The 26214-nt window shown below is 42.2% G+C and overlaps 1 protein-coding gene across 3 annotated transcripts in view; it reads left to right on the forward strand.

Annotated features, from left to right (window-relative positions):
- Nucleotides 1-26214, forward strand: part of GMDS (GDP-mannose 4,6-dehydratase) — a 481024-nt gene that overhangs the window by 155365 nt on the left and 299445 nt on the right. For all 3 annotated transcript variants that reach the window (XM_044293287.1, XM_044293288.1, XM_044293286.1), the window contains 2 exons: nt 10980-11172; nt 12084-12188. In XM_044293287.1, coding sequence (XP_044149222.1) covers nt 10980-11172; nt 12084-12188 — 298 coding nt within the window. The remainder of the gene's footprint in view (nt 1-10979; nt 11173-12083; nt 12189-26214) is intronic.

Raw genomic sequence — 26214 nt, forward strand, 5'->3', positions numbered from 1 at the left:
TCGCGGTGAGAGGCCGCCGGACTAAAAAGTCGGACATGCAGTACTTTTAGTCTGCCGTGCTCTCGCCTTGCACTCCCGTGCTGCGCCGGAGCTCCCCCCCCCCCCCCCCCCGTCATTATAGTCAATAGGGACGGAGCTGCGGTCCAGCGGCAGGGCGGATCCAACAGGGCGAACAGCCTGTTGGATCTGTCCTGCCGCTAGTGTGAAAGTAGCCTAAGAAAAGGGAGGGGGAGAGCAGAGAGAGCTATCAAAAATAGGAACAGTACACTCACTGATTTATGTAAGAATTAGCAGCAACAGCATTTAAGTGAAGAAGCTAAATAGTAGGAAAAAGTTTCCGAAGAATATTTACAGTTGCTTAATTTCACATTTAGGGAACAAATAAACAATAAAAACATCAGTGTAAAGTCGTCCGTCGCCTTCAAATGGGATCTTTGAACGCCACAAATTTTGCAAATGCAGTAACAACAAAACAATTTGCACAATATATCAGTCACAAGCAAAACAGCTCTTGATGATGATCTACTGGATCCCTAATGATGATTAGTCATATAATCACATCCAGTATTCCCATCATGGCAATACTGGTGGTTTGTTCTGTGTTTTTTTTTTTTTTTATGTAAAATTTTCATCACAATGCGATAATCTGACAGCTCTTTATAATGTGCTAATCAGAATGTAATTGCTCCCCTCCAGCAATATTAATATCTTCCTTCCACTTCATTCTTATTTACTCCTTGTGACTATTTGAGTCCTGTTTGATGTGTTCTTCCTTATGTCACTTTATATATAGCTTGTAAAGAGTTAAGCCTCAAATGCCTCTTTCGCTTTTTCCTCCCTATTGGAGTGATTGCCCTTGACCAGACACTAGGGAATTGCTGTGCCCACTCTGCTGGAAGAATATTCTAATAATTTCTGGAGATTATATTTGTGTAAGAGTGGATTAAAACAACATATTGGGGCACATGTATAAACGGGGTAAAGGTCCCAGATGACCTGTTACATGGACCGGTCATCTGGCCAATTGTTGAGGATGAACATTTTCTACAAATGTGTGTTCCCAAATATGGGCCCTTGTAAAGTTGCCAACAATCACTCAATGAACGCTTAGTCTTTAGGTGATTGATTTTTGGTGCTGGCTGAAAGATGCAATGTTTCTAGGCAGCAGATTGTCCCATGTAAAGAGGGATCTGCTGCCCTGAAACAATGATCGTCTATCGAGACCGAGTGATCGCAGTATCGATTACTGGTCCCCTTCCAGGGGAGGAGTAAATACAGCTTCATCTCCCCTGACGATCAGGCAATTATCGTGAACATTTTGTTCATTCAATGTAATTGACTGCTAAGTCGATCTATTTAAAAGGACCTTAGTGGGTCAATTATAACTTGTTCTGTTCCATTACAACTTGTTCTGATAAATGTGACAGAAACAAATCTGCTGCATGTAGTTTACTCTAGTAGCACATTAGACATAGTTTTTTATTCTGATGCGTCTAACACAAGTTTTTTTATTTTTTTTTATTAATTAACTTGTTGCATAGGGGATTCACACATGGTGGAAGTGGGGCCTTTAAATATGGCGGCTGCTCAAGAACTGTGTTGTACAGCAGACACTTGCTGGCAGTGTCCGTGATATGCGATAACTCTGATCATGGGCATTTAAGCCCTCAGATGCTGGCCGTTTGTAACCACAACATCTGAGTGGTAATTTACTGTGAGCGGGCTACGCCTAGTGACTGTGATGGAAAAATTAATCCACCCAGCAAAGGAAGCAATATGGTTAATAGCAATACATTAGTAACTGCCTTGTAATTACCTTCCTCTACATGATAAATGCTATTTGCTGAAGTGACACAACCCCTTTTAGCGACATACATAAAACATTTTAACATATTTTCAAGTACACATAGGGACACATTTATTTAGACCGGCTATGAAGATACCTGGCGGTGGCTCTAAAGCAAGGACGCTCAACCTGTGGCCCTCCACCTGTTGTAAAACTACTCCGGCCATGCCATGCTGTATACTGTCCGGGCATACTGGGAGTTTTAGTTTTCCAACAGCTGTGGAGCCGCAGCTTGGGCATCCCTGTTCTAAAGCGTCTAAATGCAAGACCGCTTCCTACTGGCCAGTCTCCCTCCCCGCTCATGCCATGCACACTTTTTTTTTTTTACACTTGATGTGAGCTCGGAGAATTCGCAGATTGCGGCACAAAGAACCTTTTTGTGCCGCAATCTGTTCCAGAAATAAACCTAATTTTGGCGTATTTCTGTTTAATAAATTATCCCCATAATATTCATCATGGCAGTTTTTTTATTTTTATTGTTTTGATGCCTTAAAGGGCATCTGTCAGCAGATTTCTACCTATGAAATTGGCTGAATGATGGCACATATGAACATGAGACCAACACAGATGCCTTCAGCTGCCACGCACACATACAACAGGTCAGCCAGGTTCATGGGTACAAATCTGCTGACAGATGCCCTTTAATACTATAGGGGTATGCTTGGCCTTTGACAACATGTTTTATATTCTTTTCTTCATTTCTATGGGAACACAAAAGCAAAATCAGCACAGGGAAAATAAAACCTTGCAACCATTTAACCCTTAATAATGGATCTTTATATTTGCTATTGTAACAGAACTATCAAACCGAGCCGAGTAAATGATTTTTGCAGGTCTCTTGCGTCCACAAGCCTCGGTACACACGTGACTCAGAGAAAACCCACATGCTGTGCCAACAACAACCTTGCCGTGCAGTACTCCTGTTTGCAATGAAGATGGCATTGCAGGACAGAAGAGCTTTGGTGCCTGTTAGCAGAAGAGCCTTAGTGTCACTGAGATCAAGGGAAACTCAATTCACAGTTGATAAAAAGGGTCATCCCCATTTCTTTTGCATTAATCACTTCCCCAGCCGTTCCGTGAAGAATACTCTTGGCTCAGCGCTCCTAAAGTATGACACAAACACCATTCCCTATGCAGAGCCGAGGCCATAAAACAAATGGAATTTTCATGTCAAGAATAATTTTGCTCTGGAACTTGTGATTAACTTTGTGACTTTCATTGTTTCAGCAGCCATACAATTAGTGGTTTCCTACTCCGGCATCAGCGGTTACCATAGTAATCTTTATTTCATAGAGTTTACATTTTATTGTCCTGGGAAAATATTTTGTTTTTCTTCATTGTAAATTGCATCTAAGGTTGTAAAGTGCTACAAAGTGTGTTCAGCTTGTGGATAGGCAGAGCCGAATGAAGAAAAAAATAATTTCCTCCCATAATTATTCTTAGGCTAAGATTCCCATGGCACAAATAAGGAAAAATGAATTGGCTATCTCTCGCATCGCTCTTAGTCATGTCCTCCAGAAAGAGCACCCTCCCACTAGTCCTCCCTTTTCCCATCTACTGTTGTTGCTTGCAGGATAACTCGCTTTGTAAACCATTTCCAGCCGTTCATCAGCCCAAATCCTTGACGCTTATTGATGAAATCCTTAGACGTTTCAACATTTTCCTTTATATCTATTGTTAGCGTGTTTTCTTTTTGTGTTTGTATTTATATCTTTTTTAGTTGTTGAGAAGCTAAACACATTTTCGACAAGATAGTTTTTACCCCTTGGTTAGTGTTCTGTGAATCATAGACTTTATGAAGATGTTCAGGTTCCAATACAGCTAGGGTCACGTTGCTCATTATCTCTTAAAGGGAATGTGTCATCAGAAAATGAGCTGCTGTTTAAATCACTTTTTTATGTTTAACATATCTTAAAATATTTTTTTAATGGTATTTTTCATTTTCAATGTCCTTTTTTATATTTAAAATAAAACAAAAAATCCTGCAGTTTTTGCACTGGCCACTATGTCTAATAATTGGCGCCACTTCTTGGTTTGTACAGGTCATTTTACTGCAGTTATATACCTTTCTAATCCTGCGTGTAATGATATCATCTCTGTGTACAGATAAGACAGGATTCATCATTCACAATGGGCAATATCACAGCTTTTCAGCTCCCTCCTGACCTCTGCACAGGTCACAGAGCATGCCTTGAAAACTATCCCATAGAAGTCAATAGGGTCCCCTCCTGACCATTGTGTCTATGGTCCATGTGGCTGCCATAAAGCAATTTTTTTAATGTTTTGTAATGCAGTTAAGTACAGCTTAGACAAGATGGCCGTCCCATAATAGTGTTCAGCAAATAAAAAAATTAAATAAAATTATATATATATATATATATATATATATATATATATATATATATATATATATATATTTTAAAACAGATTATAAAAAAAGAGATATCTGGTTTTAACTGGCAGATAAAATGTTTGGTGACACATTTTCTTTAAGTGCCAGACATGCCAATTAACTTTCATCAACACAAGATATAAAGTACACTTAATAGATGTTGTCACGGCATAGGTTTGGCCGGTGAAATTTCATTTATTTTTAAACTTTATTAAAAAAATGTAGGCACTACAGCCTCCACACACTACATCTTCATTCCATTATTAGACTTGTAGTCTGCAAGGAAAAATAAAAGTGGTGGTCTATACCAGCAAAGGATAGCATATATTCAAAACAATTTCATATAGAAAAGAGTATATAGTATGTACGGCACTCACTAGTAAAGTCCCAAAAATACTTCTATTGAAGTTTCAAATCCATAAATTCCATATACACATGTGTGGAGATAGGTGGTTCCTTCACATGCATCGGCATGACGGCCGTTTCACATCCAACATGTGGCACCTTGATTAAGCGTGACGTGGTATCCAAAACGGTCGTCGTGCAAATCCATGTGAAGGAACCTGTATACCCCAACCATTTGTGTGTGTGTGTATATATGCACTTGTTATGGATTTAAAATTCCAATAAAAGTATTTTTGGAGATTTTACTAGTCTGTGCCATACATATACTCCTTTTCTCTACGGAATTTTTTCAACAAAGGCATACAGTTGCATATAAGTATACGATTGGCGGCACACCAAATGTAATGCATTGTGATTCTAGCATATCAGTTGTGAGTTGGTTAGAGAACTGGTATGTTTTTATTTTTTTATGTTATGCTATTTGTTTTATAGAACCAATGTATTTGAAGAATATAATATACTCTGCTAGTTCAGGTAATCCTGTAGAGTTGAGTGTGCTGGTTCTGAATTGCAACACAGCTCTGTTCCCTGTACTGGGTCAGGAATGGCAAAATTTTGGTGAAATGCAAACGTTTGTTTCAAGGATCAGTGACAAAATATATAGTTACCAACCGCTACACTGATGCTACTAGTCTATGCCAGTCACTTCACTGGTTGCCCATCCACCGCAGAATACAGTTCAAACTTCTCACCCTCACCCACAAAGCTCTCCACAGTGCTGCACCTCTATACCCCGGAATATTAGGTTAATTCACAACTTCTCCACCTTCAAACGTGCCTTAAAAACACATCTTTTCAGGCAGGCTTATCAAGCTACCTAAACTGACTATTCCCCGACTAAACCTTTCCCCCACCAACTCCTCTGGCCTGAACTCAATCCTCTAGTAGTCCCAAACCTGAAGCAGATCGTCCGGCACCACTCCTGTCAGTTCAATAATAGCTCAAATCCTACTTGTCACAATCAACTACCTTATTGTCACCCCCAATTCCTCATAGATTGTAAGCTCTTGCGAGCAGGGCTCTGACTCCTAGTGTTTCAGTTGCATATTAGCCAGTTAGTTTTGTTTCGTACTGTACATGAACCCTATGAATTTGTAAAGCGCTGCGGAATATGGTGTCGATATATAAATAAATCTTATTATAGTTACACATTAAGGCCTCATGCACACGGCTGTATCCATTTTGCCGTCCACAAACCGTATGGATACTGTCCATGTACCATCCACGTTTTTTTTCAGACTCCTTGACTTGAATGAGACCAAAGACCACATTTTGCAGACCAGAATAAGGTGTGTTCTAAATTTGCGGAGCGGACACACAGATGCAGATGGCGCACTGATGACATGCCCGTTGCACAAATTATGGAACATGTCCTATTCTGGTCCGCCAAATGCAGTCCTTGGTCTCATTGAAGTCAATCAGTCCACAAAAAAATGCAGATGGTCGTGTGCATGAGGGTTTACTGGGACTGGCTATCTGAAGAGATCAGCGTGTTTCCCTCAACAGATAATTCCAAAAATAAAACTTTTCTGAACAGAAAGCATTAGTAAATTGGTTGCATGAAGTGTTGCTTGGAAGATACCTTGTACACACTGGATAGATGGGAGTTTATAGCCTTGAACAATGACAGCTTTCTATGGTTATGTCGCCTCATGAGTTGTACATTTTAGTCTGTCATTTTAGCTCATGTCGTTTTGATTTTTTTATGGGCTTGGGGAGTTGCTTTTAATTAAAAGGTTGTCATTAGGTGTTTGCTGACTGTCATTTTTGCTGTCATAACTGATTGCATTAATCCCACTCTAACCTCTTGGGTTTGACATCACAATACATAATGGATTGAATAGTTTTATAGCTTTATAGCTCAGCTCAATTATGGTAGAACCGTGGTCCGTAACTACAGCTTAGCTCCAGTGCCTACTCTGAGGTAGTCTTAGCTCCAGTGCCTACTCTGAGGTAGTCTTAGCTCCAGTGCCTACTCTGAGGCAGTCTTAGCTCCAGTGCCTACTCTGAGGTAGTCTTAGCTCCAGTGCCCACTCTGAGGTAGTCTTAGCTCCAGTGCCTACTCTGAGGTAGTCTTAGCTCCAGTGCCTACTCTGAGGTAGTCTTAGCTCCAGTGCCTACTCTGAGGTAGTCTTAGCTCCAGTGCCTACTCTGAGGTAGTCTTAGCTCCAGTGCCTACTCTGAGGTAGTCTTAGCTCCAGTGCCTACTCTGAGGCAGTCTTAGCTCCAGTGCCTACTCTGAGGCAGTCTTAGCTCCAGTGCCTACTCTGAGGCAGTCTTAGCTCCAGTGCCCACTCTGAGGTAGTCTTAGCTCCAGTGCCTACTCTGAGGTAGTCTTAGCTCCAGTGCCTACTCTGAGGTAGTCTTAGCTCCAGTGCCTACTCTGAGGTAGTCTTAGCTCCAGTGCCTACTCTGAGGTAGTCTTAGCTCCAGTGCCTACTCTGAGGTAGTCTTAGCTCCAGTGCCTACTCTGAGGTAGTCTTAGCTCCAGTGCCTACTCTGAGGTAGTCTTAGCTCCAGTGCCTACTCTGAGGTAGTCTTAGCTCCAGTGCCTACTCTGAGGTAGTCTTAGCTCCAGTGCCTACTCTGAGGTAGTCTTAGCTCCAGTGCCTACTCTGAGGTAGTCTTAGCTCCAGTGCCTACTCTGAGGTAGTCTTAGCTCCAGTGCCTACTCTGAGGTAGTCTTAGCTCCAGTGCCTACTCTGAGGTAGTCTTAGCTCCAGTGCCTACTCTGAGGTAGTCTTAGCTCCAGTGCCTACTCTGAGGTAGTCTTAGCTCCAGTGCCTACTCTGAGGTAGTCTTAGCTCCAGTGCCTACTCTGAGGTAGTCTTAGCTCCAGTGCCTACTCTGAGGTAGTCTTAGCTCCAGTGCCTTCACTGCTGCAGTCATAACTAATGAGGAAACAAGGGTTTTGACTAAGACTAGCTGTAGGCACCCTAGCTAAACTGTAGTGAGAGATCACAGCTCTGTCCTAATGAAGCTGAGCAAAAATGCAGTCAAGGAACAAGTAATAAAGAAAATACTTTGCAAATAATCATCCCCTGTAGGACTTAAATACCATTATTGAGCTCCTGTCAGGAGAGTCACTTTAAAAGGTTTTTCCAAGATTTTATCCCCTGGATAGGTAATCAGTATCTAAATGGTGGAGGTCCAACACTAAGGACCCTCGCCGATCAGCTGTTTGAAACTTCATTGGCGCTCCTGTGACCGCTATTGCCTTCTCCCTGCTTACCAAGCACAGTGCCATACATTGTATAGCGGCTGTACTTGCTATCACAGCTCTGTCCCAATCACTTCGATGATGCTGAGCTGTACCTAGGCCACTTGACTGATGAAAGTGTCACCACTGGCCTAGTAAAAGCTAAGAGGAGGCTGTGGTGCTCACACAGCTGATCGGCTGGGGTCCCGGGTGTCTGACCGATCAGATACTGATGACCTATCCAGAGAATAGGTCATCAGTATTAAAATGTATTTATTTTGTGCACTTATATAGTAGTGCTATATTCTACAGCGCTTTACTAAAATCTTGGAAAACACCTTTAAGAAGAGTATGCTGGTGATTCACTGTGATGCTTTTTTCAGACCGCCTGTCCTCTCCTTCAGAAAATAGAAGCCAAGAAATACTAGAAAAAGGGCGTGCTGCCCCCCTTAATGAGGTTTTGCCATGATTGATGTAAAAAAAAGAAAATAATATCATGTAGTACATGACAATCTCTTACTGACAAAGTTAGAACCAGCCCTCTACCTCCCGCACGATCCCAGAAAACTCCCCATCAATTGCTCCAGTTGCTCTTCTAGATTCTCCTGAGGCTGGCAGCTCAGGGGATGTGTTCTTTCTCAGGGGGGCATGTTTTTTTTTTCTCAGGGGACATGTCCTTTCTGCTGCAGATCTCTTCCTATAACTGTCACAGCTTCTAACAGTACATATGACTGGTGGCCATTGAAGATTTAAACTGAGCATGTGTGACCATGCCCATCCAGCTTAATAGGTGGACGTGCACATTACTATGCAGATTAAATGCCAGAAGCGCCATTTAGAATGAAGGAAAATATATATCTCACAGCTGGCACATATTTGTAAACAGAAAATAGATTAGTTATAGTGATGAGCGTACCAGGTTCGGCCTGCTGTGGAAGAACCCAGTTCGTTCATGTACATAACTCATATTCCTAACTAACCCGTATCTCCGATGAGGCTTTTCTAAGATGGTGTAGGGTAACGGGCGATTACTGTAATCTTGCGCATGTGCCAGTACCGTAAGTAGCAGTACATGCATTAATGTGTTACATTACATAGCCGTACCCCAGTTCTTTAATAATTGTGGAATGTGCATACAAGAACCCAGGTTTGAATTCGTGATATAATACAGGTCCTTCTCAAAAAATTAGCATATTGTGATAAAGTTCATTATTTTCTGTAATGTACTGATAAACATTAGACTTTCATATATTTTAGATTCATTACACACCAACTGAAGTAGTTCAAGCCTTTTATTGTTTTAATATTGATGATTTTGGCATACAGCTCAAGAAAACCCCAAATTCCTATCTCAAAAAATTAGCATATCATGAAAAGGTTCTCTAAACGAGCTATTAACCTAATCATCTGAATCAACTAATTAACTCTAAACACCTGCAAAAGATTCCTGAGGCTTTTAAAAACTCCCAGCCTGGTTCATTACTCAAAACCGCAATCATGGGTAAGACTGCCGACCTGACTGCTGTCCAGAAGGCCATCATTGACACCCTCAAGCAAGAGGGTAAGACACAGAAAGAAATTTCTGAGCTAATAGGCTGTTCCCAGAGTGCTGTATCAAGGCACCTCAGTGGGGAGTCTGTGGGAAGGAAAAAGTGTGGCATAAAACGCTGCACAACGAGAAGAGGTGACCGGACCCTGAGGAAGATTGTGGAGAAGGACCACTGCGGAAGCAGTGGACTGAGTCTGGAGCCACCGTGTACAGGCGTGTGCAGGAAATGGGCTACAGGTGCCGCATTCCCCAGGTCAAGCCACTTTTGAACCAGAAACAGCGGCAGAAGCGCCTGACCTGGGCTACAGAGAAGCAGCACTGGACTGTTGCTCAGTGGTCCAAAGTACTTTTTTCGGATGAAAGCAAATTTTGCATGTCATTCGGAAATCAAGGTGCCAGAGTCTGGAGGAAGACTGGGAAGAGGGAAATGCCAAAATGCCTGAAGTCCAGTGTCAAGTACCCACAGTCAGTGATGGTCTGGGGTGCCATGTCAGCTGCTGGTGTTGGTCCACTGTGTTTTATCAAGGGCAGGGTCAATGCAGCTAGCTATCAGGAGATTTTGGAGCACTTCATGCTTCCATCTACTGAAAAGCTTTTATGGAGATGAAGATTTTATTTTTCAGCACGACCTGGCACCTGCTCACAGTGCCAAAACCACTGGTAAATGGTTTACTGACCATGGTATTACTGTGCTCAATTGGCCTGCCAACTCTCCTGACCTGAACCCCATAGAGAATCTGTGGGATATTGGGAAGAGAAAGTTGAGAGACGCAAGACCCAACACTCTGGATGAGCTTAAGGCCGCTATCGAAGCATCCTGGGCCTCCATAACACCTCAGCAGTGCCACAGGCTGATTGCCTCCATGCCACGCCGCATTGAAGCAGTCATTTCTGCAAAAGGATTCCCGACCAAGTATTGAGTGCATAACTGAACATAATTATTTGAAGGTTGACTTTTTTTGTATTAAAAACACTTCTTTTATTGGTCGGATGAAATATGCTAATTTTTTTAGATAGGAAATTTGGGTTTTCATGAGCTGTATGCCAAAATCATCAATATTAAAACAATAAAAGGCTTGAACTACTTCAGTTGGTGTGTAATGAATCTAAAATACATGAAAGTCTAATGTTTATCAGTACATTACAGAAAATAATGAACTTTATCACAATATGCTAATTTTTTTAGAAGGACCTGTACATTAATGCATGCACCGCTGCTTACCGTAACAGTGCATGCCCTAGACTACTGTAGTCTGCACCAAAATGCATTCCGTTCCGTTTGGTTGCGCTCCCATCGCGTACAGAATTACGCTTTTCTGTCTGCGTTGTGGTGTGGAGCAAGACGGATCCGTCCTGGCACACAATGACACAATAGAAACGGTTCCGTCCACCACTGACTTTCAATGGTGTTCATGACTGATCAGTCATGGCTATAGAAGACATAATACACCCGGATCTGTTCATGACTAATGCATGCGGTTGTATTATTGTAACAGAAACGTTTTTGCAGATCCGCAAAAAACGCTAATGTGAAAGTAGCTTTATTCCTCATTTTTGTAGGTTACTCAATTATTGTTATTCTTTTTAGATCTCCTTTGATCTGGCCGAGTATACCGCAGATGTTGACGGCGTTGGCACATTACGTCTTCTTGATGCTGTGAAAACCTGTGGCCTTATTGAAACAGTGAAGTTTTATCAAGCCTCAACCAGTGAACTTTATGGAAAAGTCCAGGAAATTCCACAAAAAGAGACTACTCCATTTTATCCTCGCTCTCCATACGGTGAGTCAACACAGAATTCTGTAAAATAATACGTGTTATTCATATGATCAAGTAACCTTTATATTTATGATGGATTGCTACCATTTTTTCTTAAGTTTTGTATCCTCATCATTTATGTACGTATGTAAGGAGGGTTCTTCCTCCGGAAAGCAGGAAATGTAAGAAAAGGTTTAAATGTATTGCCCCTTAAATGTGGTGCAGTTCCTGCATTGCTTTTCACCAGAGCCCTTTGCTGCCTCGTGGCACATTGTTGAGCACTCTACATGACCATGGCAGTCAGTTGCTGACTGCATTCGTGACACCAGTACTGTAGCTAGTGATCTCGTCAAATCCTGTGTGGTGCCTATGCAGCTTCTTAATACCAAGCCCTAAGCCCCCGTGTACTTTTGTACAAACTCCTTTAGACTCATTGTGTAAGTATAGAGCCCTGCACTGGCGGTAGATCTACCGAAGTTATGAGGCGCCGGCCTCTTCATAGCTTTGGCGGATCGACCACCACTTCTAAATGTAAGACAGCTTCCGAGCTGTCTTACATTTAGACCATTTTCAAAGCCTAAAACAGGCGTAGAAAATGGTAAATGAGACAAGCCTGCCAGCCCATCTCCTTCCCTGCCCCCCCTCCCTTTTGTTTTTTACACCTGGCGTGAACTTAGTCAAATGGGACATGTCACAATTTTTTTCTGTTGGATTAATATGGAATCCAACAAATTAAGTCATTATGCCTCCATCTGAAATCGTACCTCTATGGTAGCCCTACTGCAACCTTTTACTAACCATGTAATATGGCCGTTTTTATAAATCCAAAGTCAGATCTGGTCTATGAATTAATTTACAAACAAATGTCAATCTATGCAGATGTGTTCCTTCTCCATTGATTTCTATTTCAATGATATCTTCTTCATGTCTTACAGGAGCTGCCAAACTCTATGCCTACTGGATTGTGGTGAATTTTAGAGAAGCCTATAACCTGTTTGCCGTTAACGGTATTCTTTTTAACCATGAAAGCCCACGCAGAGGTTAGACACTGAAATGATTTTAATTTGTTAAAACTGTGTAATTTGTTGCAAAGCACACGGGGGGAGATTTTGCATTTGATATTTGCATAATAATTTGTGACTTTTTCAGCTTTTTGACACTTTTATAAAATGTCAAGAAAAGGAGTGGGTCTTAGCGAGAGGAGGCAGAGCTCCACAGTTCACCAGATTTACTATAATTTATGTTGCATACTAGCATAAGTTATAGTTCTAGTCTCCCAGGACCTCCCAATCCACCCCCCCCCCATTCCAGGACCTGGTTTTCCCTGACAGGTGATCACAGGTGAAGACTGCTGTAATCAGTCTGGCATAAAACGAGCCCTCAGTGTGTTAGTCTGGGAAGAGTGATTATGAATCAGACACCTGCAGAGGTTCTGGGTGGTCTCAGCCAAGGGCTGAGAGGCCACGAAGCTAGGTGAAGCCTGATCTTTACCCTGTGTGGACTGTGGGTTGGTGAGCAGACCGACTAAGACTTGGAGTCTGAGACCCTGTGCATAAAGCTATTAATTAGAGCCCAGCCGGGTAGGTGTTTATTTTGTATTGTTTGTTTGTGCTTGTGCCGCAATAAAGCACAGTTTGGACATGAAAAATCCAGGGTCTGTGAAGATATCTGTGAGCGTGATCCTTGAAAGAGAGCTATTGGTGGAGGATGCGAGCAAATTGTCCATGAGAAAAGGGCAATAACAGACGGTTGCTAGGGGCAATGACAAGACAAAGAGAAGGTGCTACTGAATGCTGCTTTGCTGTGTGAAGCATTAAATGGCCGGAAGCCTTTTTTTTTTTTTTTTTTTTTTTTTTTTTTTTTTTTAGTGAAGCTGCTGCTCTTTAGATTTTGGACTCTTGCTGTGTTGCAAGTTACTGAAATTGTGCAGTGATTTAAAGGGCCAGAAACCTAGTGAAAGAGAGACTGACCTGTTTTTGGTCACTATGAGGTCTGTGCAGACCCACCTGCAGCAGGACTACGCAATGGATAATTGTGATCAGAAGATCTGATACAGAAAGCGCCTGCGAGTTAGTGATTGGGGGAATCCCGCTGTGGGTCACTTTAGATTTCCGCCAACAAGTGTCCCGTGTTATGCCAGAGGTCCTGGAGTTCATAAAGGGAAATTAAGAGACAGATACCACCGTGACTCTGATCTTTGCAACGGACTATGGCTATGTCACCGAGGCGAGAAACTGTCTCTAAAGTTTGTGACAATGTGGAAAATGCAGTGTCTGAACAGGCGGGTAAGCCTGTTGCGGTTGCTCCCTCACAGGAATCTGTAGGGGAGAAGGGTACTGTGTTGCCCAAAGAGCCTGTGACCAAGGCTAGATTTGAGGTGGGAAAAGTCAAAGATCCCATGCTAGCCCGGGTAAGTGGTAGCATGATAGCCGCCCCTGAGACTGGTAGAATGATAAATGTTCGGGACAATTATGCGGATACTATGGACTATCCGGTGGTTCTCACTTGGGGTGAGACCCTGGTGAAAACTGGTAATGTAAAAGTGCTCATACATGAGGGAATGGCGGGCCGTGCTTTTCCTTTTGTTCTGGGATTTGTGGGGAAGTGGAAACGCTTCTGCAGAACTGGTTCCCAGCCCTGTAAATGAAGTGACCATTAGAAACAATGGTGCTGATAAGGTGCAAGGTGATTGTAGCAAGTTTGCGGGATTGCATAATGAAAATGTGATGTCATGTGAAATATGTGATGATGAAGATGACATGCTTTTTCCGTTGCAGGTTGTGGACAGGGGCTGTAAATGATGCAGAAGGGTGGATTAATGTTGTGAGCACAGAGTGGAGCGAACCTACTGTGGTAAACGTGCAGGAAAGTGTGGCAGTCCTAGAGGGGGTACCACACGTACCAGAGGTGGATATGCAGTCTCAACTGTGTTCTTTGGTTGCTGGTGAGGTGTCCAATGTGGGGATTGGCTCATCAGTGCCCCTAGAGGTCAGGATTGATAATGACTCGAGCGGTATATATGACGTATGTGCTGTGACCGATAGCAACTCAGAGAGGGAAGCTACCATGTCAAGGTCTTGTGAAATTAGGTTAGTTACTAGTAGCGACCAGACAACAGTTATACCTGACGTGTTGAGAGTTAAGTGGGGAGACGTCAGCATAGGGTCTAAGAATTATACCCTGGCAGTGGAAGACTTTCTGGCAGGTCTGACCAACCAAAAAGAGCATGTAGAAGACCGACTGCTGGCAGAGGCTCACTACCAGATGGGCCTGGCAGGTCAGTACAGCTGCAAACTTGAAGATGTTTTTGCTCGCTCTGAACAGTCCCTAGATACACTAGAAAAGGGACTATCTGTTCTCGCAGAGCAACTGGAGAAAGCTCCAAAATGTCAAAGGAGGAGACTCTGAAAGAGATGAAAGAACTAAAGGATCTAGAGTCTTGCAGCTTCTGAGCGATCCAGATGTCATGCGGAGCAGGAAAGAGATGAGCTGGCTGATGAGGTCTCAAACAGCATCTCAGGAAAATGTGCTCTCTTGGAGGAGAAAAGTCATTTGGAAGCCAGGATTGCTCAACTTGATCAAGAGTTGCGTGATCGGATGATGGACCTGGACCACCAGAGTTAAAATGTGTCTAAGACGGAAAAGAAACAGAAGAAGTTTGACCAGCTCCTGGCTGAAGAGAAATACATCTTGGCCCGGTATGCAAAAGAACATGACCGAGCAGAGACTGATGCTCGGTAGAAGGAGACAGTCTCTTTTTTTAAGGCTAAAGCCTTTGAAGAAGTGCTTGAGGAGCAAGATGAATTTAAGAGGCGGAACAAGCAACTTAGAGCAGACATGTAAGATTTCATGAGCTCAAAGGATGACGTCCATGAGTTGGATAAGTCTAAGTGGACTCTTGAGAAGCAGGTGGAAAAGAGTTAGAGGCAAGAGCTTCTCGAGACGACATATTTGCTCGTTTAAAGGAAAATGAGAAACCTGAAGAGGAGAGTCCTCTGAAAGATACCAAGAAGTCAAAGTCTGTGCCTGTTAAGAATATGTCTGGAGATGTTGGCGCTGCGGTGCAGGCTGAGGCAGAGAAGATGGAAGATCTTTCTGCTGAACCCGTTGATGGTGCTGATGGGGACGTAGAAGCCAAAAGACTCATGGCAGTGTGTAGCCAGGACCTGGTTACGAAAGACATCCCCTCCGCCATCAAGAAGAAATACCAGGAGACAGACGCGCAGCATGCAGATGCTGTCTACTACTGGGAGATGGCTCTCCTAGAGCCTGCACAAATGGAGGGAATACCAGAAGATAAATAATCTGATAAGGACCCCAGTATCCTTAGTGCCTCCAACCTTGATGGCAAAGAAAATGAGGAATTGAGAGTGCAGGTACGTGATACCATATCTGAGAGGGGTGAGAAAGATATTAAAGAGAATGGAGACTCCAAGAAGACCAAGGCTGAAGAAGCTAAGGCAGATGTGTTTGAGTGGGAGAAATCCTCAGATGTTGCAGAGACCAAAGATAAGGCTGGAGAAGAGTGACAAAATGGGAAAAGCCACTGAAGAAGTAGAGGACTGAAACTGAAGCCGAACCTGAGGAAACCCCTGCAGAAAAGAAGAAAAAAATGAACCAGATGCATTTAAAAGGAGTGAGCGGCGATGAGCATGATCTTCTGAAGAAGATCTGCAAAGCAAAGGAGGAAGGGTCTGGACACGACCATGACTGAGAACAACTGTGTGAACAGTTCAGTCAAGAGCGGCAGCAGTCCAAGAAAGGACCGGAGCATGTGCGAGAGCCAGAGAAGTTAAAGAGAGAGCCAGTCGATTGGGAAAAAATATCTTGTGAAAGAAGTTCCAGAAGCCAAGATCGAAACGCTGAGAGTAAAGTGAAAAGAAAGATGCAATATGTTGATGACATAAAGAAATAAAAAGAGTGAGATCAGAGAGTGCAAGAGCCTGTCATCGTAGCTCATAGAAGAGTAAAAAGAGACTATCTGGCCACTAGAGTCCGTTAGATATTATCTACTAGGTACAAAATCTGTGTTTGTGATAAACCAAGCTCTGCTAGCCTGGGTATGGCAGAGAAAATGTGACACTGGCCTCATCTTTCAGAGGGCATGGTACGATGTGGGAAAATCCCCATGCCTCCAGTCTGAAGAAGAAGGAGGAGAGGGGGATATGTGTTGAGATGAACAGGAATGTGTATGGTAAAGCCCTGAAAGGGGTGTATATCTCACCTGGTTGAGATAAGTAAAGTCCAGGAAGATGACGCTGGCTTCAGCAAACTTAGTTGCTGAAGCTATTTTCTTTATTTATTCAGGGCTGGATTTTATTTGGATTAGGATGGTAGTCTTCGTAGTGGGACCTCCCAATCCACCCCCCATTCCAGGGCATGATTTTTCCTGACAGGCGATCATAGGTGAAGACTTCTGTAATCAGTCTGGCATAAAACAAGCCCTCAGTGTGTCAGTCTGGGAAGAGAGTGATTGTGAAGCAGAGACCTGCAGAGGCTCTGGACATGAAAAATCCATTGTCTGTGAAGATATCTGTGAGCGTGATCCCTGAAAGAGAGCTACCAATCACACTATATATAACCCACCATGTGACGAGTGGATATCCTTATAGCTTTAGACCTTGCTGCTGAGCATCTACTTCTTATTTCATGAGTTACCAAGGGACAATTTAAGCAAAAAATACCAAATGCAAAACTCATTTAATAATTATTGAGCAAGGAGCAGGAGTTTCCAGTAGACAGCACATGTATTCAATCAAATGTGAAGATAATAACTTGTTTGGAATTGGTACATAATGGTATCTATTGATGTACAGGATGGAAACACCCTACCTCAGTGTGTGGACCATTCCACAAATGATGTCAAGATGCTTAGCATCAGGAAGTCCTTGGTGCCAGCTTTAAGTGGGTATGAGAAAACAATTGCTCCAGTGTTGTAGGTAACCAGTATTTCCCCCTTTACTGGTTCTCCAAAACAATGATTGCTTGTCCTCTATCTGTGGTGAACAGAAAAGTTGCTTAAATCCCTTTATATAATGCTGAATGTCCTGTGTTTCACAACCAACCTCGGCAGCAGACACACCCTCATAGCTTTTCCCTATAAGATAAGAGGTTGGCTTGGGCACGCATACATTGGACAAAAATAAGAAACCATGCATACATTCCTTGAGCAGGCGGGATCATAGTGTGAGAAACAAAGCAAGCCACATAGGACTCTACATCAAAATGTAATCGCCCTTCAGAACACTGTGAAATACAATCTACTGGCTGACACCGTGTGCTGCAATAATTAGACATAAATGCAAAAAAAGAAAAAATCTAAATCTGAAAATAAAGCCACTTTATTATGTTAAATGAATGGGAAATGGATATAAAGCAGAAGGGGGAAATGTCTTTGTGGCATCATGTAACTCCATAAATCACCTTGTGGGAGAAAATTTCTGCTGTGGTCTCAAAATAATAATTCTTCTATACAGAAAAACTTGAAAAATATCACTTATTTTAATTCTTTGTAGGCTTACATTGGAGTTTACATATCAACGCATGATACCAGATTGAGGGATGTGTGAGTTTTATAGCTCTCAGATCGATATGTCTAATATGAGCACACATATTCATGGAGAGTAATACAAAAGCTCTATTTTATTCATATCCAAGATATCCCTTCAAGCTACTACAGTGGGATTGAATGTGCCAACCTTGATGGAAAGCCATTTGCTTTTGGCTAGCACAGACACACAGAACTGCAGTATACGGGACATTTTAAGAAATTATCACTTTAATGTTTCGGACATTTATGGAAATTGCTAAAACTACTTACTTCAGACAAGAACTTAAAACGAGTAAACGTAAAACTTTAGTAAACAGCAGATATAAGGCAATTTGTGTATTTGGCAGTCTTAGGCTAGTTTCACACACGCGTTTTACATCTCCAGGAGGCTGTTCTTACAGCGGAGCAGCCTGCCAGAGTTGTCCAGATTGCACACTGCAGGAAGCTACTGGTCATCTTCCAGACCCAGTCACTATAATGGCGACCGGCGGCGATCTGGTCGCAACCCGAAGAATATGCAGAGAAGTGGCCAGCCAAATACTGTTACACTCAGTGGTATTTGTCAGGCCATATTGCTGGGTTGCAGCCGGATTGCTGCCGGTCCCCATTATAGTGAATGGGGACATAAGGCAATGCCGGAATGCAGAGAGGTCCTGCAGGCAGTTACCTGCCAGATTCTCCTGCCGATTTTCTTTACTGCATATGTGAAACAGCCAACACTTAGGAGCACTACACAAAAAAATGCACATAAACAATATCCCAGGACCTCCTCTCTTGATCTCCTCTATTCCTTGGTCCTATTTTGTAGTGTTATCAGCCAGTATCTCTCAATCCCAGGCAGAAACTTCAATGTCTTGCTAAAGCTCCTTGGGCCACCCAGAGGAAAGATACAGAGCACACGTTTAAGTACGTATCATCAATGAGGTTAAATAGGATATGTGGAGGCTATTGGCTCCAAATGAAATAGTCTTCTGCTAGATCTTATGTACACTGTTTAATTAGGGGTCCATTGTTGTCTAAGAGCTTTGGCCCACTGGAGGATCTTCTAATACTCTGGCAGACCAGTCTAATCTTGGCTCGTATTCACATGAAGGCATCAGGTCGCCGTTCCAGTTATTGGGTCCTCATCACTGCAGCGCGGGGACCAGATGGGGTCTTAGAGGGAGCCCCCTCCCTCCGGCAACCCTGTCAGGTTGACCGTGGCATACAAGGGGTTAATGCGCCGGCATTGGTGTATTCACAGATGCCGCCCTATACAGCAGGGGGTCGGCTGTTAGGAACAGCCAGGGCCCAGCCTCTGATTGAGCGCCGTACATGTATGGCACTGGCGGCATGTCACATCCCGCTGTGCTCTACATGTACGGCGCTGGTCAGGAAGGCGTTAAAGAGGACCTGTCACTATTCCTGATTTATTTGATTTAATAAATACTTTCATTCTCGATGAAATGCCAATTCTGGATAATCGTTTCTCATAACTCTGCATTGTACCATTACTCTGATATTGATCATTGAAATGAATAAAGAAATTGACGGCGAAGTGTTACCATTCACCTTGTCAAGGGGGGGATATGTCCCTACACAATCTGACACTGTCAGCACTGATTGGACAATGTCACACTGCATTATATTGGCCATTAGTTACCCCTGTTTACATTACCCTCCCCTCCCCTAATAGACAAATCTTTATTAATGTATTGATTGTAAAGCTAAATATTAAAAGCCCTGTGTAATGCTGCTGCCTAGGTTCACTGTTTCAGATAGTCAGCTAGGGATAAGGTTGGTGCACTCAACCATACTATCCCTAAATTGCTGTTGGGTACAATGATTGTTTATCTTCTTGGTATAAGCCTGCTGCAAGATGACAGTTCTAAAACTACTGAACACTGCCCCCCGACATGTTTTACCAGATCTCTTGCGTCTTCAGGGGTTTAAGGCAATGAAGGTTGCTTTACTGAAGTTTCACTATGAGGTTACTACAAGGAAGAGAGCAGGGAAGCTACTGGGAATGTAGGGCCACCACAGAATGCAGGAGAAGTTGGGCCAGAATCTAAGCACAGGAGAAACAGCAGGGGGCACTACCAGCTACATGATGGACCCTCACCGATCCGATATTGATAGTCTGTCCTGAAGATAGGTCATCAATATGCTGATCCCAGAAAAGCCCTTTAAAATATACAGTGTCTTTTTAAAGGAGTGTCCAGGAGCCTACAAAAACCTTCAGAAGAGCAAATGAACCTTTAAAACAAAGAATAAAGCTTTTCTCACCTGCTACAGGTCCCTCCATTCCAGTGCTGTGGGGCTTCCAGTCCCCATCGTAATTTAAATGATGACTCCATGTCCATTGCTCACGTGACCACTCAATGACTGGACTCAGCAGTCATTAGTGCATGAACGACACATGACCACTAAGGCTAGTGATTGGATGAGCGCTCATGATATTATTTGTTATAAAAATGTTGTAATATATGTTCCCTTTGTTTAAACTATATGCCCTTGCCCTGTTATGTACTTATCCATACTTTCAGAGATTTAGTGGAAACTAGAACGTCTCTGTGAACCCCTGCAAGCAGCAATGTGTTGATTTCAACTCTATTATTTTCAGCTGTTTGTAAACTATATAAATAGCTTTACATTCACTGGTTTTATTAATAAATGTAATGCTTGTAGTATAGTATAGCCAAGAGAGATAGACTGTGTCCATATCACATTTCCAGATTCCCAGGCTCCATGTTCATTACATGTGCAGAAATATTCCCAGGGTAAGGTGCTGATGACATCATTGTAAAGATTTCTTTTGGCTGGCTGACCTCTCCCATGCCATGCTTATAAGCAGACATGGAGATTTTATAAAAAGTATGTAAAAGTTATTCTGTATCTTTCCTTTAGCATCCAGATTTATAATTTGATTTCTCCTAGGTGGAGAGCATGTTATGTCAAATTAGAAAGAAGAGGAATAGTTTGTGTTCTGTGAAGCCTTAGTATTACTACTCTAGCATGTTCTTTGTCATTAGTTTACGAGTGCTGTCGAATAGGAAGCGGATCCTATGATTTATTTCTTATTACTCTACAGAGGCATGCATGGTATCCTGGCTGCAAGATAGGATATTCATATTTGACATTATATCATCTACTCTGTATTGTCATATGTAACATCCAGTTTTCTGAAAGGACATCCAACTCCTAGGTCATATTTCATTAGTTTTTGATGCAGAGCAGTAGTTTCTTGGATGAGAGCAGAAGTGTCTCATTTTTAGACAGTGTAAACTTAGACTAGACAAACAGATGTGCCGCAGTGGCTGGATGAAAAATTTGTCGCACTGTTAGACTGTCTAGACTAAGTTTTCACTGATGAGCAAAAGGGTAACAATGTTTTGAACGTTTGACTTTCAGGCTCCATATCTCACCATCCACTACAGCTTTGAATGTGAGACTACCATCATTTTATAGACAATCATCTTGGCTATCTCGTACATAAATTAGACTTGCAACTATTTAGTATATGATTAGTTATGCAGATTCTTGTCATGTAACTGCATCGTTACTGTCTTGCTCCTGGTGGTGGAACTGTCTTCTTGTATACTACAAATTACAACCTGTTCTCACAAACCCTAAAAGCTCAGTATGTTATTGGGTTGATTCCCATGCAAAACATCACTGGTTCTTATCCTGGAGCAGCCATGAAGAATAAAGAAGAAGAGAAACTGCATCATCCAGCTCATAGATAGCAGTATCCTGGCCAAGAAAAATGGCAAACTGCATCATGCGAGTGCCATGATAGTTGGAAGAATACAAAATGAAGTCCATTCATCCATTCCAAAAGCAAGAGTTGGACGTCCAGGCAAAATATTGAAGTCAACAAGTCGGCTCATCACAAGGTCTATCAGTTCTGGCGTTGCAAACATGGCAGTGGAGGTGGCTCGTAGGCTTTGTAATAGTGAGATCAAAGACATCCATGCAAGCACCCTGCGATACACATTACACATGTCTGGAATGTTGGCCCGAAGAAAAAGGTAAAGAAGCCTCGACTTCAATATCATCAAAATAAGCATTAGCTCAAGTTTGCAAAAAAGTACGAACAGTGGACAGTAGAATATTGAAAATGGTGATTTGGACCGACGAGACAAGTCAATAGACTGGGCTCTGATGGGTGCAAATGTCTCTGGGAGAAACAAGGGAAAAGGTGGCTAACGGATCGAGAAATAGAAGGAACTGTCAAGTTCGGTGGAGGAAGCCTGATGATATGGGATTGTTTTACAGCCGAAGGCGTTGGATACTTGACCAGGATTGATGGTGGTCTCAATGCTGAGCTATATGTGAGTATCCTACAGGACAAGTTACGTCGTGCACTCGAATACTATGGGTATGAAAAGGACAACATAGTGTTCCCGCAGGACAACGACCCGAAGCATATGTCAAGATTGGCGAAGAAATGGTTCAATGACAATGAATCTATTCACTGACAATTAAACACTTCTGAGTAGAGTTGAAGAAGAAGCTGTATTAGTACCCAAGTGAGTTGACCAGTATGCACCAACATTGGGAACGTGTAGAAGAGACCTGAAAACAAATTTAAGTCGAGACATGCTTTAATCTGAGTCAAAGGTGGGTTTACAAAATAGTAATAAAATAATACAAATAGAAAATTTTGAATTTTAGGAGCAAAACAGAAACAATGAAGTTACATGACAAGAATCTGCATAACTAATTATATGCTAAATAGTGCAAATCCAATTTACGTGTGAGATAGCCAAGATGATGATCTATAAAATTGTGATAGTCTCCTGTTTTAAAGGTTTAGTGGATGGTGAGATATGGATCCTGAAAGTCAAAAGTTCGAAACATTGTTACCCTTTTGCTCATCAGTGTAGATCAGTTGGCCTTCTTTCCAACAGAATTTTAGCAGTTGTTAAGCTACACTGTTTTCTGACTTGCCCCTCCTCTTTCACGCTAAGCAATGAACCCCTTGACGGACGAGCGGACAGAAAAACACTTAAAAGGGGTTTTCCAGGTCTTTGATATTAACCTATTCTTAGGATGGGGCATCAGTATCAGATTAGTGGGGTCTGACACCCTGCACCCCTACCAATCAGCGGCTAGTAGGGGAGTTGAGCTGCAGGAGCCCAGTCCGGCTACTATACATTGTATAAAGCCGTTTGCTTCTGTGATTCTAACTCTGTACACTCTGATAGATTTGATGACCATGGCTCTGATGACATCTGATTGGTGATGGTGCCAGGTGTCCGCCAGCAATCTACATCATCACTATCTAAGTTCTGGAAAACCCCTTTAATAAGTGTGGTGGAAAGCACGTATGCCAGATTTCTTTTGGCATTCAACCAGAGATCTGCCACATTTTGATTAGTAAATCTCCTTCATTGTTTACCTGGGCAGACGATCACTTTCTCTCTGCAGCCATGCAGGGAAGAAATTTTCTACATTTGAGATTACAAATAATTGGTACTCTGTCAACCATTTGACCCAAGAGAACAAGTGTTTTTTTTGGGTAGAAGTTACTGGTGGCATAACAGTCTGTTGTTTTTAGGTATATGCCTCAAGTTCCTTTCTGCTGCTGATCTTCTCTGGTATTTTACCTTGTGTATTTCTAGATTGATATCTGTAAAACATTTGAAGATATCAAAAGGACTGTTTATTGGAAACTAAAAGGCTTGTAGATGAGTTCTCCCAGTAGCATATTTTAGTTGAAATTAGTTAATATGCATCTAGAAGTAACTGGCATATGAGCCTTCTGGATGCGACCAAGCCTTATACTGGTGGAAGAAGGCATGTTCATTAGGATAGAGATGAACCCCCTTGACTATCATGTGTATAGGTGTTGGCTTATTTCCATTGTGCTGTGGATATTATGCATGTGCATGGTATAGAATTATTAAGAGCATTACAGAGACTAGTTGTTCAATTGTATATTTTGTGTGTGTTATCCTTTCCCTGTTTGGCATTTGTTTATTGAATTCAGTTACACTCACAAAATGCTTTCCCTGTGAAGTTGTCATCCGATACAAGTCTTAATTGTGAGCTGGGTAGAAGACCTGTCCAGGTTAGGACCAATTAGACTTGCCTCATGTACGCTACGTGATTGACGTGGCATAAGCTGAGGAAATTGCTTTGCATGTGAACAACACACATGACCTCACAATCAAGGCTAGAAAAGATTGGTGACTCAGTCACATAGCCTCTCCAGGAATCTGACGTTTGGGGGAAAAATAAAAATTTGAGTAAATTAAAAATGTGCAAATATTTATGCTAAAAGAATAGAAAGTCAGAATACCCTTTTAAAGAAGAACAAAATGTATAATTAACATCAATTAGATCTATAGTAGTTTAAAAATACAATTTACCACATTTGGAGAGACTTTTGTGCTATAGGTATGGTTAGGCAGTCACTTATAGTAGAGCAAACATGTGGCAAACTAAAAAAAAACCTTTTGAATGGATAGCTGAGATCACTTAGGCACCAAGTAGGCCATTCGATTAGGTTCCTTCTAATTTAGGTGAAGATTAGGGTTACCTCTTACTATAAATGGTTGATATTGTTTTGTTCCTCTTGCGTTATAAGCCAGTGAGAATTATAATGGTTCAGTTTTAATAGTGTAAGCGTTTGATGATCAACAGTCTAAATGGTTGGTCCTGTCGCTTTTATTCCGCGCTTGAACAGATTCTAAATAGAGAAGATTAAAGTAATAGAGCTTGTATATCTGTACATTTTAAGTAATGCCAGACAAGGCCTAGTGCCTCGTCATTTATTCACAGTGTATAGAAATCAGTGTAGAAGTTAAGTGAGAACAAATGAAAATGCAGACTGCAAGAAGACTGTTTGTATATGCACATTCCATTATTTTGACACAGCGATAAGCGACTGGAACAAGAAGGCGCTGATATACAGTACATATGGCGTCAGCCTCTGGCATCTCTGGTAACTCTGACAAAAGCCAATTTCTGTAGCTCGCTGGGGGAATTGTGTGACCCTACCCCTGCCAGCTCTCTGCATTGCAAAGTGGAAGAATTTAGAGAGGCATCAAGTCACTGGTGCACAGAAAGCGGCTTGATGGTTTAAAATCACGTCATGTATATTTATAAAGACCCCTGTTTTATATTCACTGTAAAACTTATCTTAAATTATGACTGCATTACCAACTTGTCTTGCCATAAAGACCAAATGCCGTGTGATTGATGGTTTGTGCAAACATTATTCTTTATTTTGCATGATAAAATATTTTTTCCATAAAGAATAATAATACACTCATTGACAAAAAAAACCTAACGTGCCAAGAAGGACTTGTTGGTATTAAACTTTCTATGTGTGAATGTAATGATGATATATGTAAGTGATTACAATATTGGAGGGAAAGAATACGTTTATTGGGGAAACGGTACAATTGAAAGGAGGCTCTAGGACCCTGTTGAGCCGCCTCTAGCCTGGATATATGATGAGATATAGTTAGGCATGGAGGCACACCGGTTCTGTATGGTATCTTGCAGCACATTTGCCCACAGGTGTCACAGCTGGGCCTGTAGATCTTGCACACTTGTAGGCTGCCGACACTAGCATCCCAACTAATCTCAAAAATGTTAATTTGGGCTGTAAATGGGCAGCTCAGTGGGTAGCACTGCCTTGGAGCACTGAGGTCCTAGGTTCGAATCCAATCAAGGACAACATCTGCATGGAGTTTGTTGTATGTTCTCCCCATGTTTGCGTGGGTTTCCTCCGGGTACTTCGGTTTTCTCCCACACTCCAAAGATGTACTGATAGGGAACTTTCATTGTGAGCCCCATTGGGGACAGTGAGAATAATATCTGTAAAGCGCTTCAGAATATAGTAGCGCTATATAAGTGCATAAAGCGAATGTGGAGACTGGGCAGGCCAAGGAAGTGTTGAAATCTGGCAGAGACATTCCTGGAAACCCTTGCTGTTTGTGGGAGAGCATTATCCTATGTGAAAAATTCCAGTTGGAAGCCCTGCCATGAGAGGTAACATGTGTGGCTGCAAGATGTCCTGCACATATCGTAGAGCTGTTACTGTGCCTCATATCGCTACTATCTATGATACATCTCTATGATCCGAAGCTCAATTTGCTCAAGGCTAGCTCTAGCCCTGAGCCTGACAGTGTTCAGGATCCCAAACAGAATCTGGATTTGTCACTAAAGACAATACAGTTCTAATCCACAGCAATCCAGGTTTCTCGTTCTCTGTTCACTGCAAACAAAAGTGACGATTGCTGGCTGTCAATGGCAGGGCAAATAATGTGTGCTGTGATGCCAAATTTCCTTCTGCTGAGTGCCTGGAAATGGTTCTGGCAGAGACAATGTATAATGAAGGTGCCATCTGTGCCTTGATGGTGGGCAATGAAACTGTGGGAGATGCTCGTGCATGATGGCAGAAGGATCTTTTTGGACCTTCTGGAGCCTATTCACCATTTGTGAGTGCCTCACATGACCACTTCTCCCACCATTGCAACAGTCTGACCTTGCAATGCAGGTGTTTTGTTATTTTTTTATTA

This window comes from Bufo gargarizans, chromosome 5 (assembly GCF_014858855.1).
Source record: "Bufo gargarizans isolate SCDJY-AF-19 chromosome 5, ASM1485885v1, whole genome shotgun sequence".
NCBI lineage: Eukaryota > Metazoa > Chordata > Amphibia > Anura > Bufonidae > Bufo > Bufo gargarizans.